This window comes from Myotis lucifugus, unplaced genomic scaffold (genome assembly GCF_000147115.1).
Source record: "Myotis lucifugus unplaced genomic scaffold, Myoluc2.0 scaffold_484, whole genome shotgun sequence".
Taxonomy (NCBI): Eukaryota; Metazoa; Chordata; class Mammalia; order Chiroptera; family Vespertilionidae; genus Myotis; species Myotis lucifugus.
Genome location: NW_005871532.1, coordinates 180,424 through 196,491, shown reverse-complemented (window position 1 = coordinate 196,491; position 16,068 = coordinate 180,424). Strand labels below are relative to the sequence as shown.

Sequence of the window (16,068 nt, the reverse complement as noted above, 5' to 3'; positions counted from 1 at the left end):
CACACACCTCAGCCCGCCGCGCCCTGCCTGAGCCCAGAACTGGGCGGCACCGGCTAAGCTACAGTCAGACTGCGGAGCCTGAGGCCAAGGCTCCCCAGGAGGAGGCGGCTGGGCTGCCCATGCTGGCCCTGCACAGACAGAAACTGGTCTCCATAGCTGCTTGCTCACTGGGAACGGCAGCCGGCACATCCCTGTGTCAGTATCCAGAGCTCCTGGTGCTCAGCTGGGGATGCACTGGGTTGCGGTGGCCTGGCCAGTGCTGTCCTGCTCGGTGGGTCCTTCAGCCAGGCCTCCCTGAGCCAGAGGCAGGTTGGAGCCTGCAGAAAAGCAGTTACTACGCAAGTGGGGGAGTCCTGGGTTTAGGAAGAAAAGACACTTCATTAGTATTTTCTTCTTTTAAAAAAGACTCTTCAAGGTCCCAGTTGTTGCTCTGAATGAGCTCATAGACTCCTTTGGATTGAGCAAATCTCAGTTAGAAACGCCACAGACTTCCTGCAGATTAGCAGCCATTTCTACAGGAAACGGCCATGGATGCTGTCTTGGCTCTGGCAAGACCAGCACCCACTCTCTTGACTGTCATCGTCCTGTTTCCCACAGACTCGCACGACATCATCGATGCGGAGGTGACCTGCAAGGCGTCCCAGATGGAGGTGTCCATCTCCAAGTGCAAACTCTTCCAGCTCGGCTTCGAGAGAGAGGGCGTGAGGGTCAATGACAGGCAGTGCACGGGCATCGAAGGGGAAGACTTCATCTCCTTTCAGATCAACAACACCAAAGGCAACTGCGGGAACATCGTGCAGGTGAAGCCTTGGCGGGAGAGCCTGCGGGGGGAGCTGTCCAGGTGTTGGTGCGTTGACTGCCCTGACAGCGCCTCAGGTCCGTCCAGTGAGGAATAGCCTCCTGGGAAAACAGCAAAGGGCATGCAAATGACCTGTCAGGACAATGGCTGTCTGTGCGGAATTATGGCTACATTGGAAGTGTGCAATAGGTGGCAGCCTCTTCCCTGAGCCCTCTCTGTCTGCTGTCATTCTTTGTCCTGTGTGTTGACAAAATGTTATTCCCTCTCGTGCCCTTCAGGTCAGGACAGCTGGTTTCGCTGTTTTGGGGGATCAGGGCATCCCAGGTATCATTTAAGAGAAATGCAGAAAAAAATACAGCTTTGGAGAAACCAAGATGGCGGCATAGGTAAACACCTGAAATTGCTGCCTCGCACAACCACTTCAAAAATACAACTAAAAGACAAAACAGACATCATCCAGAACCACAGGAAGGCTGGCTGAGTGGAAAGTCTACAGCTAGAAGGAAAGAGAAAAGCACACTGAGACTCAGAGGAGGTGCGGAAGTAAAGTGCAGAGGTACGGAGGCGCATGTGGAAAGGGCTGGCAACTGAGGACGTGGTTGTCTTTTTCAATCTGGAGGGAGACACACACTCCTGACTGCTCTCAACTCCAGTTCCAGGCGAGTCTCTGGGGACCCAGACTCATACGGGGAGAAACTGGACTGTCTGGCATCGAGCAGAACTCAAGGGCAGCTTTCTCTCAGAGGTGCTTGCAGGGATTACCACAGGACACTGAGACCCAGGACCTCTTAGGGCAGGACTGAGGATCAGCCATAGCTGTTTGCTCCGCCCTGTTGATTCCCTGAGACCCCACCCCACCCAAGCTGTGGCAGAGGTTTTTGCATATAAATAACCTGGCCTTTTGCAATCTACAATTACCTAACAAACTGCAGCTGGGTCAGAGAGACCCAGAACATCCAAAAGAAGGCCCAAGGCCCCACAGCAGCTTGCATTGCTTCACAGTTGGGCCTCATCTGGGCACCTCCAAATCCCAAACAAAGAAGAGGAATCTGCAGATCTCTCCATAGCTCCTGCTGGGTAGCCTCAGGCAAAGGCTAAATTAGCACCTCCTTTAGAGATCCAAGAGCCAGTGTACCCAGTGGTCAGAGTGGGACCATCCAGATTACAACTCCTCAGATCCATAAGGGACACACTCAGGGGGGCAGACTCAGTGAGCACCAAAGCCCTACTGAAGCAAGTCTTGCCCCATAAGGGTGTCTCCAGCACAGAAGTTCTCCCACCATAGACACAGCTGATTCTCACAGCCAACTGGCCTGAAGGTCAATTCCTCCCAGTGATACCAACAACAATCAAGCCTTAACTACAACAAGATTGTGCACACAGCCCACAAAGGGGTACACCAAGAGTGTCCACCTCAGATAATTGGGGAGGCTGAGCCACTGGGCCCTATAGGACACCTAGCACAGAAAGCCACTCTGTCAACACAGGGAAGCAGCCAAAATGCGGTGACAAAGAAACAGGTCACAAATGACAGAAATGGAGGAAACCAAACTACTGGATAGAGAGTTCAAAACCACGGTTATAAGGTTTTTCAAGAATTTTCTAGAAACCGCCAATAAATTTAGTGAGACCCTCAATAAGTCTAGTGAGACCCTCAAGGATATAAAAAAGGACCAACTAGAAATTAAGCATACACTGATTGAAATAAAGAATATTATACAGCGATCCAACAGCAGACTAGAGGATCCCAAGAATCAAGTCAAAGATTTGAAGTACGAAGAAGTAAAAAACACCCAACCAGAAAAGAAAAAAGAAAAAAGAATCCAAAAATACGAAGATAGTGTAAGGAGCCTCTGGGACAGCTTCAAGCGCACCAACATCCGAATTATAGGGGTGCCAGAAGAAGAGAGAGAGCAAGATATTGAAAACCTATTTGAAGAAATAATGACAGAAAACTTCCCCTACCTGGTGAAAGAAATAGACTTACAAGTCCGGGAAGTGCAGAGAACCCCAAACAAAATGAATCCAAAGAGGACCACACCAAGACACATCATAATTAAAATGCCAAGAGCAAAAGACAAAGAGAGAATCTTAAAAGCAGCAAAAGAAAAACAGTTAGTTACCTACAACGGAGTACCCATACGACTGTCAGCTGATTTCTCAACAGAAACTATGCAGGTCAGAAGGGAGTGGCAAGAAATATTCAAAGTGATGAAGAGCAAGAACCTACAACCTAGATTACTTTACCCAGCAAAGCTATCATTCAGAAGTGAAGGTCAGATAAAGAGCTTCACAGATAAGAAAAAGCTAAAGGAGTTCATCACCACCAAACCAGTATTATATGAAATGCTGAAAGGTATTCTTTAAGAAGAGGAAGAAGAAGAAAAAGGTAAAGATACAAATTATGAACAACAAATACACATCTATCAACAAGTGAATCTAAAAATCAAATGAATAAATAATCTGATGAACAGAATAAATTGGTGATTATAATAGAATCAGGGGCATAGACAGGGAGTGGACTGACTATTCTCGGGAGGAAAAGGGTGTCGGGGGTGCAGGAAGAGACTGGACAAAAATCATACACCTATGGATGAGCACATTGGGGGCGGGGAAGGGCAGAGGGTGGGGTGGGAACCGGGTGGAGGGGAGCTATTGGGGGAAAAAAGAGGAACAACTGTAATAATCTGAACAATAAAGATTTAAAAAAAAATAAAATAAAGTGGAAAGAATAAGACCAAAAGAAAAGAGAGAGAAATGCAGCCGGGCTCCAGCTGTGGTGTCGGATTCCCCACTGTAGGTTAGCACAGCCTCTCGCTGCTTCTCTCCCTCCTGTTGTCTGTGCTTTCGTTCTTTCTGTTCATAACGAGTTGTTAACACTTCTATCGGGGAGAGAAAGGAGTAAGAAGAGGAAGTTGCATTTGCTCATTTTGGTTCGTGTGGGCCTGTCTGGGAAAGGATTTGGTGGAGGAGAGATTTTGAATTAAGAATTAAAAGAAGACTTACGTGACCTGCTGCTGGCAATGCTTCATGCTGCCCCCTGCTTGGGTGCCCAGAGAAACTGGGGCTGGTTGTAGCCAGAATTCATAAACTCACCCTCTGTGGGCATCAAGGAGTCTGACTGGAGGGTGCTGCTGGCATCTATTGTAGTACTTGCAGTAAATGCGGAGGCTACCTCCATACTGATTTATACTGGCCTCGTAGGGGTGTATGAAATGAAGCCATTTCTCCACTTCAGGACATGGATTTGAAATGCAAGCCATGGGCTCCTCCCAGATTTAACGCTCTCTGACCCCCTTTGTCTGCAGTCCAATGGCACTCACATCATGTACAAGAACACAATCTGGATAGAAAGCGCCAACAACACAGGCAACATCATCACCAGGGACCGGACCATCAACGTGGAGTTCTCGTGTGCTTACGAGCTGGACATCAAGATCTCCTTGGACTCGGTGGTGAAGCCCATGCTGAGGTGAGGCTGCGGCCGGCGGGTAAGGGAGCGCCATGGTGCCAGCCAGCTCTGAGCTCTGAAGCACGAGAAAGAACAGTCCCTATTTCCGTATCTGACTTCCTGCCTGAGAGTGGCACCGCCCAGTGAAACTTCCTATAGTGCCGGGCATGCTCTCTGTCTGTCCTATCCAGCACAGTAGCTGTTGGGCGGGGGCGGGGGGGTGGGGGGCTGCTGAGGACTGATGGTAATTTACGATGATTTCATGGCCACACGTGCCTGGAGGGGACCATGTGGACAGTGCAGCCTTGGACCCCACTGCCGCCTGCATTGCCTCCCTCTGCATGTTCAGCTGGAGAAGTGGCAGGTAACTGAGTAAACATAACTGCCGGGGCCCCCTGCCTCATGGTCTTTTTCCCTTTCAGTGTCATTAACCTGACCGTTCCAACCCAAGAGGGCAGCTTCACCACCAAGATGGCGCTCTACAAAAATGCCTCCTACAAGCACCCGTACCGCCAGGGCGAGGTGGTGCTGACCACGCGAGACGTGCTGTACGTCGGGGTCTTTGTGGTCGGAGCTGATGCCACCCATTTGATCCTGACGCTGAACAAGTGCTATGCCACACCCTCACGCGACAGCAATGACAAACTCCGATACTTCATCATTGAAGAAGGGTGCGTAGCCTCTCACCAGGCACAGCCTCGGAGCCTTCACTGTAACATTAGTCTACACCACATTTTATTTTTTTAAATTCTTTATTGTTGAAAGTACCACAGATGTCCCCCTTTTCTTCCATTGACCTCTCCCAGCCTGCCCCCACCCCCAGCCCAGGCCTTCACCCCCTATTGTCTGTGACCGTTGGTTATGCTTATATGCATGCAAGTCCTTTGGTTGATCTCTTAATCACCAGCAGCCCTCCCTGCCTTCCCACTGAGGTTGGATGGCCTGTTCCATGCTTCTATGTCTCTGGACCTATTTTTGTTCATCAGTTTATGTTGTCCATTAGATTCCACAAATGAGTGAGATCATGTGATACTTACTTTTTCCAACTGGCTTATTTCACTTAGCATAATGCTCTCCAGGTCCATCCATACTGCTGCGAATGGTAAGAATTCCTTCTTTTTTACAGCAGCGTAGCATTCCACTGAGCCTCTGCCATAGTTTAGAGAAGGGAATAGGAACTAATGCTTGTTGACTTCCTACAAGGCCAGCATTTTGCATCCATGAACTATCAGATTCTCACTACAACCTGGAAGGTAGATGTGAGAAGCCTCATTTTATGAATGAGACGGCTCAAGGTTAGTGAGAGCAAGCAAGTTGCTCAAAGTCACACGGCAGTTTGCTGGTAGATCCCCAAGTCCACATGGCATTAACTACAAATATATTCTCCATGTGATCAGAGGGTCTGTCCTCACTACTTTAAATTTCAGTTTGAAATAAATGTGAATTATATGAAAATGAAAGAATGTAAGGAGAATAACAGAAAGTGACTAGGACATCTATTAAAATTTAAAAAGAATTAGAATAATAGCCTATAAAATCAAAGAGTTTCTTTTTACTCACCACTATATGCCCAGCACCTAGTATATTTTCTGAAATATAGTGGTTATGAAACAACATTTTATTGAATGAATGAAAAAACGAAGACTATAGATCCAACAACAATAATAATTATCTTAATTTTTAAAAACACTGGTTGTGTCAAGCAGTAATTCTTTTTTAATAGCTTGATTGCATATGTAATTTGTATGCACTAAAATGCATTTGCTTTAAGTGTAACAGTCAGTGATGCTTGTAACCTTACAAGAGGAGTACGAGCACCACCATGAACTAGTTAGAACATTTCCATCCCCTAATACAATCCTCCTTAAGGCAGGTGACTTATTAATCCAACTTCTTTTTCTATTAGATGTAGGAGAGACCAATTCCAAGTAGCTTATGCAAAAAAAACCCAAAAACAATGCGTTTAATCATCACAAAACCAATTCCAGCCGTGGATGTGGCTTCAGGGACGATTGGACCGGGCGGATGCTGCCGCACCCTCCCCCTCGCTCTGTCCCTTGGCTCTGTCCATCTCTGTCTCCTCTGCCGGACACTGGCTGCCCTAGACTCACATTCCCACAGCAGCGCCCGAGCCCTGCTCCCCGGCTCCCGAGAGAGCATGGGGAGCCTTCCCGGGATCACGCTTCTCCTGTGTCTGTAGGGATGCAGCATGACGTCACCTGGTGGGTCTGAAAACAAAGACAAATTAGCAGAAAAAAGTTTCATAATGTATTTAATACAAGTTTTATGTGACACAGGAACCTTCAGTGCGGGAATGAAGACCCACAGCAGTGGTTGGACCTGAGTGCTGTATGCTGGGCTGGAGGGACAGGCAGGGAGCAGGGACCGGCCAGGCATGAAGTGACTGTAGTGTCATCTGCTCAGCTTCTCCTCCGAGTCCCTTTGTCTTCGAAGATAAGAATGGTCCTTTCCTTGGGGTGTCAGGGGGCACCTCTCCCATGAAGGTTTTACGACTTGTCTCAGGTGGAAAGGGTCAGGGAGAAAGTCAGGGTGACCTTCCTGCTTCTGCCATTTTCTCAGACTCACTCACCTTCAAGGATTTCGTATGCCAAGGTGCCGGCTTCGGGGGAGCACCATGGGGGAGGGGGGCATGTGCATCAGCTTTAAGGTTGGGAATGGTTCATCAGCAGAAGGGTGTGGTCTGGGCAGACAAACAATAAAAAGCCACAGCTTTGCAGATGCAACAGGCTCAGAGGAGGAAGGTACACAGCCAACCCCACTGGCTGGGCGTGGCCGTGGCTGGGCGCGCAGGCGTGATGTGGAAGTTTCAGGAAAGATCTCACTGAGGCACTTGACTTTCTGAATTGGTTTCCAGCTTCTTCTAGGCAAAGGGAAGGACTTGGTAACCAGTTGGTGTCCTGCAGGCCGAGATGCCCGGGCTAGTGTCACTGTTCTCCCTTCCTCCTCGTCTCCCCTTCCTGTCATGGTCCTTCCCATAATGAAAGGCTGAGATCTGAGCCACGACCAAATGCAGATCCAGGTGATGTGGCTTGTGCCTCCTCTGAAGGTCGCTGTGGCACTGAGCATTTTTTAAAGGGAGTTAACAGACTTGACCCCAAGAGGGGGAGTGGGCAAGTGAGTGTGTTCCTAAACCTCGGCTTCCCCAGGGTCTCCATGAAGGCCTGGGACTTGAACTGTGACTGGGCATACAGGGATTCTGCCACGTGGGAGAATTTTAGTTCAGGAGTCCCCTGACCTTGGTTAGCAGTGTGTGTGTCTCCAGCGAACTTGCATGAAACGTGATGCTCAGGGCTGAGTGAATGAGCAGCAAAATGGGCTCATAAGAATTCTGAGGAGTCCTTGTTCCTTCCGGCTGGTGGAGCGCAGGGAGGGCGCCAGCGTCCATCAGTGATTCGGAAAGTAGCCTGGGTACATGCAAGTCACTCCCGCTCCTCTCCGGGTGCCTAGGCGGGCGGGGGGGGAGGGGTTGGGGGGCTTTCTCCTCAGGGTGGACAGAGAATTCTAGAGCTTGACTGGCTCACACGCAGGCAGCACGCAAACAGCCCAGCTCTGCTCCCCTGGGCCCCTTCCTTCGGTTCCATGTTCTTCTGAGACCAAAACCTAAGTAATCTCTCGTAGCTGGGGGTCTGGTTAAGGGGGAGGGGCTTGCATATCAGGGCTATGACTGTTTTAGAATCTTTGAGCCAACTTAGATTATTCACATAGTAACAGTGACAAGAAACAGTCTAGCAAGTTTTTGTTTCAGCGCATTTAAGAAACTGTTGCCTTGAAGCCTGAGTACAAAACTGAATAGGTATAGGGATGGTGAAGAACTATTTTCGTTTATAATTCTCCTACTGAGTTAGTTAATTCTGTGTGCTGGGGGAAGGCAACTAAGGAAAGCGTCCCCCTTGTATCTTTATCATGTAAAGAACCTCTTAGCTCCAATGAGCCACCCTGGGCCACGCAGCACAATGCGTCACTTCAATTCCTGCATCCAGCGCAGACTCCCCATGCCCTGTGCGTGAGGGAGGCACCCTGGGGTGCATGGCTTGATTCTTGCACTCCAGGGGCTCAGCAGTGCTACTGGCCAACCAGGAGCAGCCCCTTGTTCCTGCCTGGCCGCTGGGGAGGGGACATTTACAAAGGAGGGAAGCCTAGGCTGGTGTGGGAGGAAGAGCAGGTGCTGAGCGGGATGAGCTGCAGAGACTCCCAGGTGGGCAGACATGACGTGAGAAGACCCGGGGCATGAGACTGAACATTTGGGGAACTCTAAGTCCCGGAGGCAAGATCTGTGGGCCTGAGGGCGGCTCCCGCTGTCAGTGCCACCAGAGGAGAGAAGAGGCTGCCTGCCTCCGAGCAGTGCTCCCGCTCATCCCTGACGGCTTTATCTCAGCTGCAAGTCTCCGTGTGGGAAGAACTCCCAACAGGGTTGAATCAGGGGCTCCTCCCAAAATGGATGGTGAAGAACATACAGAGGTAACCTTGAGTTTGTTAACCTGATATCATAGCCCACAGCAGTGTGAGCGAGCAGCATAAGAAGCTGAAACATAGGGAAACTGAGTTCCATCCCCACAGTCATTCTGTTTTTAGATGCAGTTAGGGTCCTAATTGGAGGTGCTATTTGATGTTTTCAAAACAAACGATATAAATATGAGGATGTGGTCATACATGCCAAACCCACACAATCCAGAGGTCACTTTCACATGCAAAGGCATTTTTACCATTTACAATGGTTTTATATGAAATCCTATATAATAAAAGGGTAACATGCAAATAGACCGAACAGCAGAACAACTGAACAACCAATCAAAGCGTAATATGCTAATGATATGCAAAGGCTGCTCAACCGCTCACTATGACGTGCACTGACCACCAGGGGGCAGACAGTCAACTGGTTGACCAGTTGCTATGACATGCACTGACCACCAGGGGCAGATGCTCTGACTGGTAGGTTAGCTTGCTGCTGGGGTCCAGCCAATCGGGATTGTGCAAGATGGGCCAGACATGCCCTTGAACCCTCCTGCGGTCCCTCCCTGGCCCAGTTGTGCACCAGTGGGGTCCCTTAGCCTGGCCTGTGCCCTCTCACAATCTGGACCCCTTGGGGGATATCAGAGAGCTGGTTTCAGCCCAATCCCGCAGGCCACTCCCCTTGGGAGGGCGCCAGACACAGGGCTCCTGGCTGGCGAGTGCTCCCGTGGCAGTTCGAGCCTTTCCTGATCAGGACTGATTGGGCGGGAGCCCATGGCAGGCACAGTGGGGCCAGGATGAGTGGGAGCAGCAGGTGGCATTGGACTGCAGGTTTTGGCCTGATCCCGGCAGGCCACCCAGAGGGACCCCACCCATGCACGAATTTGTGCACCAGGCCTCTAGTATGAAAATAAGAAGCAAAGGTATTATTTTTTCTGAATAGGTGTCAGAACATTAAAGACAACACCATTGGCATCGAGGAGAATGGGGTCTCCCTCACCTGCCGCTTTCACGTCACAGTCTTCAAGTTCATCGGGGATTATGATGAAGTCCATCTTCACTGCGCAGTGTCACTCTGCGATTCGGAGAAGTACTCCTGCAAAATAGTGAGTGAATCTCGCTGCCCCATCTCCCAACATGGGTCACACGTGCCAGGGTCTATGTGACTCCTCAGGGTCCTTCAGGTCTCACGGCCCCTGGAAGTCCTCGGGGGCTTGCAAGCAGCAGTCACCTCTGGGGAGACAGTGAGAGAGAGGACACAGCGGAACAGTGCCACTGACCCCTCTGTCTCCGCAGTGTCCACCTGTCCAGTGTGACACCAGGTGAGGGTCTCTCAAACCCGGCACTGCTGACATTTGGACCAAATCATTCTTTGGGTGGAGACTGTTCTGTGCATCGTCGGACATTTATCAGCTTCCCTGACCTCTACCCCCTAGATGCCTGTAGCTCCTCCAGCTCAAACACCCCAAAATGTCTCCTAACATTGCCAGTTGGCCCCTGGGGGCAAAGGCGGCCCATTTGAGAACACCTGCATCAGAGTCTCAAGGAGCCAGGTCACCTGAATCTGAGGTGGACACTGGGGCCAACCTCCACTCCACTGAGAAGCAAACTCCTGGTTCAAGATGCACTTGATCCAGCTATTCTTTACTTATAGTTTTTAAATATATTTTTATTGATTTCAGAGAGGAAGGGAGACAGAGAGAGAGATAGAAACATCAATGATGAAAATCATTGATCGGCTGCCTCCTGCATGCCCTCTACTGGGGATCAAGCCCACAACCCAGGAATCGAACTGTGATAGGACAGTGCTCAACCACTGAGCCACACCTGCCAGGCCATCTAGGTGTTCCTTAGCCAGGGATTGCCCTGCAGCTCATCCAGAGCCATGCCAGGGCCTGAGGCTCTGGAAGGGCGAGGGGGATGAGGTGACAAACCGATCCTCTCTTCCACGCCAGATGTATTTCCCACCTGTATGGCTAATGTCACTAAGATTTTATTGCACTGGTTCCTAACCTTTAACACTCCAGCTTCCTGCTTACCCCATATTTACAAAATTGAGATGTGAATTATAGTCAGAGCTTCTTCCACGTGCTGCTGCATAATTAGTGTCTGATGAGATACAGCACTCCTCATTCCCAGGAATGCATCTAATTCTAGTGCGGAGAATACATTTAAGTCTCTTCAACAGAGAGCCTAGAGTCCGGGGGCTCTGTGATCGAGAAGGCATTGGGCGCATTAATCTGAACAGTGATGGTGCTCGGGGCTGCAACCACTGCCTCGGGAGGCGGAATCATGGTGGAAAAGAGATACCAGCCTGATCGTGTAAAATTTCCCCTGGTGTTCTGTCTTTCAGAATTGCCCACAAAATTCCAGGATTGCCACAGAATATACCAAAGAACCTAAAGAACAGATCATTTCAGTGGGACCCATTAGGAGAAAAAGTATGTATGTTTCCTAAAACACACTATAAATCATTAAAACAAGGGGAGGGGAAGGCCTGAGGCAACTCTTGTCTGCGCGTCACCTGTAATGTGAATCTAGTGAATGAGGAGCTGAAGACACTGCCCACTTCATGATGAAACCCTTTTCTTGACTATTAAAAACTCAATCACACTGGGCTTTTCCTTTTCCTCCCCTCTCTTTTAAGCAGGGGTGGGGAACATCTGGCCTGTGGCCTTCAAATCATTTGGTCTGGCCCTGCCAATGCATTATGGGTCAGTTAATTACATGTTTGACCAAATATAACAGGTTGAATTTTAAGTTGATAATTTTATATGGGATTCAAAAATGCCAACAGAGTAAGTGGAAGGTACACTGACACTCTCCCAGGACCAAACTGGAAATACAACTAAAGTTATAGAAAAACCACCCTGAAAAATCAACTGAAGACTAGCTGGAGAGAACCCTGATAACTAAGGACGGAAAGAGGAGACCACATGGAGTCTAATAGGAAGGGCAGAGGCTCCAAAGGGCTGGCTAGACTCCTTCAGACACCAGCTAAAGTTCCAGAGGGATGTCTCAGCTGTGGGAGTTCCCACTGAGAACCTTGGGGTCTAAACCCCCAGCTAGGCACCCCAGCCCACAGCATCAGAAATGATAACGGTGTCCACATAACATCAGGCTGTGAAAAGCAGCAGGGTTGCTGTCTGCCTGAGAGAGACGGCTGGAAATGCAGGCACCCTCTTAAAGGGCCAATGCACAAAATTTCATGTGCAGCCACTCACGTTGGGCTCCAGCAGAGGGAGGGCAAAGTAGACTAAAGCTGAGTGAGGAGAGTCTAGGGTTGGGGGGTCTGGGGTTGGAGCTCGGAGGGCAACCAACAGAGTTTCCTGTGCTGAGTCATTCTTGCACCCTGTGAAGGACATCTTTCTCTGGTGGACCGTTGCTATCTAGGCGGTTTTGGCCTGGGGAAAAGGCAATTCCCCACCCTGCTGGAAGACCTCTCACCCCACTCCGTGGTCAATATCCTGATACTAATCAAGACTGGACTGCAGGCAGAGGCAGATCTCTAGAAGCTTTGAGTCTTTGCCTGATCTCCTTCTTGGCCCAGGGTTAGGAAAAGCACATCTTGGTCATTTCCAAAGGCACCCAGCCCCAGCAGAGGGAGCCACAAGCTGTGGATTGTTGATAGCTCCAAACAGGGTACTCAGGACCAGTCACAAATAGTGTCTGACGTTGTCCTGCACTAGATATTGGGAGTAGAAGCAGATCTATCTAATACATAGACACAAACCCAAACAGGCAGCCAAAATGGGGAGACAAAAAATCAAGCCCCAAGTGAAAAAACAGGAGAATTCTCTAGAAAAAGAGCTAAATGGAATGAAGAGAAGAAATTTATCAGACATAGAGTTCAGAATAATGATGGCAGGGAAACTCAACAGCATGAGAAATGATATAATAACTATGAAAAAAGATCAGTTGGGAATAAAGATTGACATAGAACTAATAAAGAACAAATTGGAAAGAATATACAACAGATTAAGGGAAGCCAAGTATAAATCAGTGAATTAGAAGACAAGATAGAAAAAAAATCACTCAATCAGAGAAGCAAACAAACAAAACAATTAAAATACATGAGCAAAGTTTAAGGGAGCTGTGGGACAACATGAAACATAACAATATTTGCATCATGGGAGTGCCAGCAGGGGAAGAAATGAGCAAGGCATAGAGAACATGCTTGAAGAAATAATGGCAAAAACTTCCCTAACCTGGTAAAGAGAAATGTCACAAAAGTTCAGGAGGCACAGAGAGTCCCATGCAAGAGCGCAAACAGTCCCACGCCCAGACACATCATAATTAAAATGCCAAAAACCAAAGACAAAGAGTGACTCTTAAAGGCAGCAAGAGAAAAGCAATTTGTTACCTACAAAGGAGCGCCCATAAGGATGTCAGCTAATTTCTCATCAGAAACTCTACAGGCCAGAGGGAATGGCATGAAGTATTCAAGGTAATGAAAAGCAAGGATCTGAAACCAAGATTACTATATCCAGCAAGGTTATCATTCAAAATAGATAGTGAAATAAAGAGCTTCCCAGACCATTAAAAAAAAAAGGCTAAAGGAGTTATCACCACCAAACTAGCAATGCAAGAAATGCTAAAAGAACTTCTGTAATGAGAAGAAAGAGAGAGAGATAGGCATTAAGAATGAAAATGGCTATAAGTAAGTACCTATCAATAATAACCTTAAATGTAAATGGATTGAATGCTCCAATCAAAAGATACAGAGTAGCTGAATGTATACAAAAATATGACCCAATTATATGCTGTCTACAAGAGACCCATCTCAGAACAAAAGACTCACACAGGATGAGAGTGAAGGGATGGAAAAAAAAATTCCATGGAAATGGAAACAAAATAAAAGGTGGGATAGCAATACTCATATATGATAAAATAGACTTCAAAATGAAGGCCATCACAAGAGACAAAAAAAGTCACTACATAATATTAAAGGGATCAATCCAACAAGTGGATAGAACCCTAGTAAACATATATGCACCCAATATAGGAGCACATAAATATATTTTTTAAAAATCTAGAGAACTTTAAAAGAGAGATCAACAGCAATACAGTCATAGTAAGGGACTATAACACCCTGCTGACTTCACTGGATAGATCTTCCTGACAAAAAATTAACAAGGAAACAGAGTCTAAGTGATATACTAGATCAGATGGATTTAATCAACATTTATAGAACATTACACCCCAAAGCTTCAGAATATACATTCTCAAATGCACATGGGTCACTCTCAAAGATAGACCACATGTTAGGACACAAAACAAGTCTCTACAAGTTCAAGAAGATTGAAATCATATCAAGCATCTTCTCAGACCACAGTGGAATGAAATTAGAAATCAACTACAGTAAAAACACTCAAAAACATTCAAACACATGGAGGCTAAATAGCATATTATTAAACAATGAATGGGTTACCAATGAGATCAAGAAAGAAAGAAAAAACTTCCTGGAAACAAATGAAAATAAACACACAGCAACCAAAAATCTCTGGGAAACAGCAAAAGCAGTCCTGAGAAGGAAGTTCATAGCACTACAGGCCTACCTCAAAAAATAAGAAAAATTAATAATAAACTATTTAACTCTACAGCTTAAAGAATTAGAAAGAGAACAACAAGAAAACCCCAGAGTAAGTAGAAGAAACAAGATAATAAAGATTAGAGCAGAAATAAATGACATAGAGACTAAAAAAAATACAAAAATATCAATGAAACCAAGAGCTGGCTCTTTGAAAAGATAAACAAGATTGGTGGACATTAGCCAGATTCATCAAGAAACAAAGAGAGAGGACCCAAATAAATAAAATCAGAAACAAAAGAGTGAAGTAATAACCGACACCACAGAAATACAAATTATAAGAAAATACTATTTACAGCTATATGCCAACAAGCTGGACAATGTGGATGAAATGGTCAAATTCCTAGAAAAATACAATATCTCAAAACTAAATCAGGAAGAATCAGAAAACCCAAAAGGCCAATAACAACTGACTACGTTGAAGCAATAAAATAATAATAATAATAATAATAATAAAAGCTCTGGTCCAGATGGCTTCACAGGTGAGTTTTACAAAAAATTCAAATGAGAACTAACACCTATACTCATCAAACTACTCCAAAACATCCAAGAGGAAGGAACACTTCTAACCTCTTTTTATGAGGCCAGCATCATCCTGAATTTTAGACCAGATAAAGAAACTACAAAGAAAGAGAATTATAGGCTAATATCCCTGATGAACATAGATGCTAAACTCCTCAACAAAATATTAGCAAATTGGATCCAGAAGTATATTAAAATGATCATACACCATGGCCAAGTGGGATTAGTTCCAGGGATACAAAGCTGGTACTGTATTCACAAAACAATAAACGTGATTCATCAAATACACAAATTGAAAGATAGAAATCACATGATCATATCAATAGACACAGAAAAAGCATTTGACAAAATCCAACACACATTTTTGATAAAAACTCTCAGCAAAGTGGGAATAGAGGTAGCATATCTCAACATGAAAAAGGCCATATATGACAAATCTACAGCCAACATCATACTTAATGGGCCAAAACTAAAATCATCTCTCCTAAGAACAGGAACAAGACAAGGATGTCCACTTTCACCACTCTTTGCCTGATCTCCTTCTTGGCCCATTTTTTTTTTAGTGGAATCGAAGTTTTTTTTTTGTTTTTTTTAGAGAAGCCAGTCCAGGAAAAGGTGCAACTGGGGTTCCAGGAGCAGGCCAGTGTCCAGAGCTTCCTTTCCACGTTACTGTCAGAGTGGTTCAGCATCCCAGCTAATTAAAGTCTATTGGTCCATGTGTGGAGGCCCATATGGCCATAAGCCACATGGGTAATAGGGAGCGCATCTCCTGCCATCAACCCAAGAGTCTAGCACACCAAGAGAGAGACCGCTTTCACCACTCTTTTTTTGAAATTAAATCTTTATTGTTCAGATTATTACATTGGTTCCTCTTTTTTCCCACCATAACTCCCCTCCACCCAGTTCCCACCCCACCCTCCCCCCTCACTCCCCACCCACTGTCCTCATCCATAGGTGCACAATTATTGTCCAATCTCTTCCCGCACCCCCCACACCCCTTTCCTTCCATAAAATAGTCAGTCCATTCTCTTTCTATGTCCCTGATTCTATTACAATCACCAGTTCATACTGTTCATCAGATTATTTATTCACTTGATTTTTAGATTCACTTGTTGATAGATGTGTATTTGTTGTTCATAATTTGTATCTTTACCTTTTTCTTCTTCTTCCTCTTCTTAAAGGATACCTTTCAGCATTTCATATAATACTGGTTTGGTGATGATGACTCCTTTAGCT

The 16,068-nt window shown here is 46.5% G+C and overlaps 1 protein-coding gene across 1 annotated transcript in view; it reads left to right on the top strand.

Annotated features, from left to right (window-relative positions):
- The window catches only part of TECTA (tectorin alpha), a 107,428-nt gene that overhangs the window by 85,884 nt on the left and 5,476 nt on the right, over nucleotides 1-16,068 (top strand). Inside the window, 5 exon segments of the mRNA XM_023744715.1 lie at nucleotides 598-800; nucleotides 4,108-4,271; nucleotides 4,673-4,921; nucleotides 9,664-9,826; nucleotides 11,074-11,161. Coding sequence (XP_023600483.1) covers nucleotides 598-800; nucleotides 4,108-4,271; nucleotides 4,673-4,921; nucleotides 9,664-9,826; nucleotides 11,074-11,161 — 867 coding nt within the window.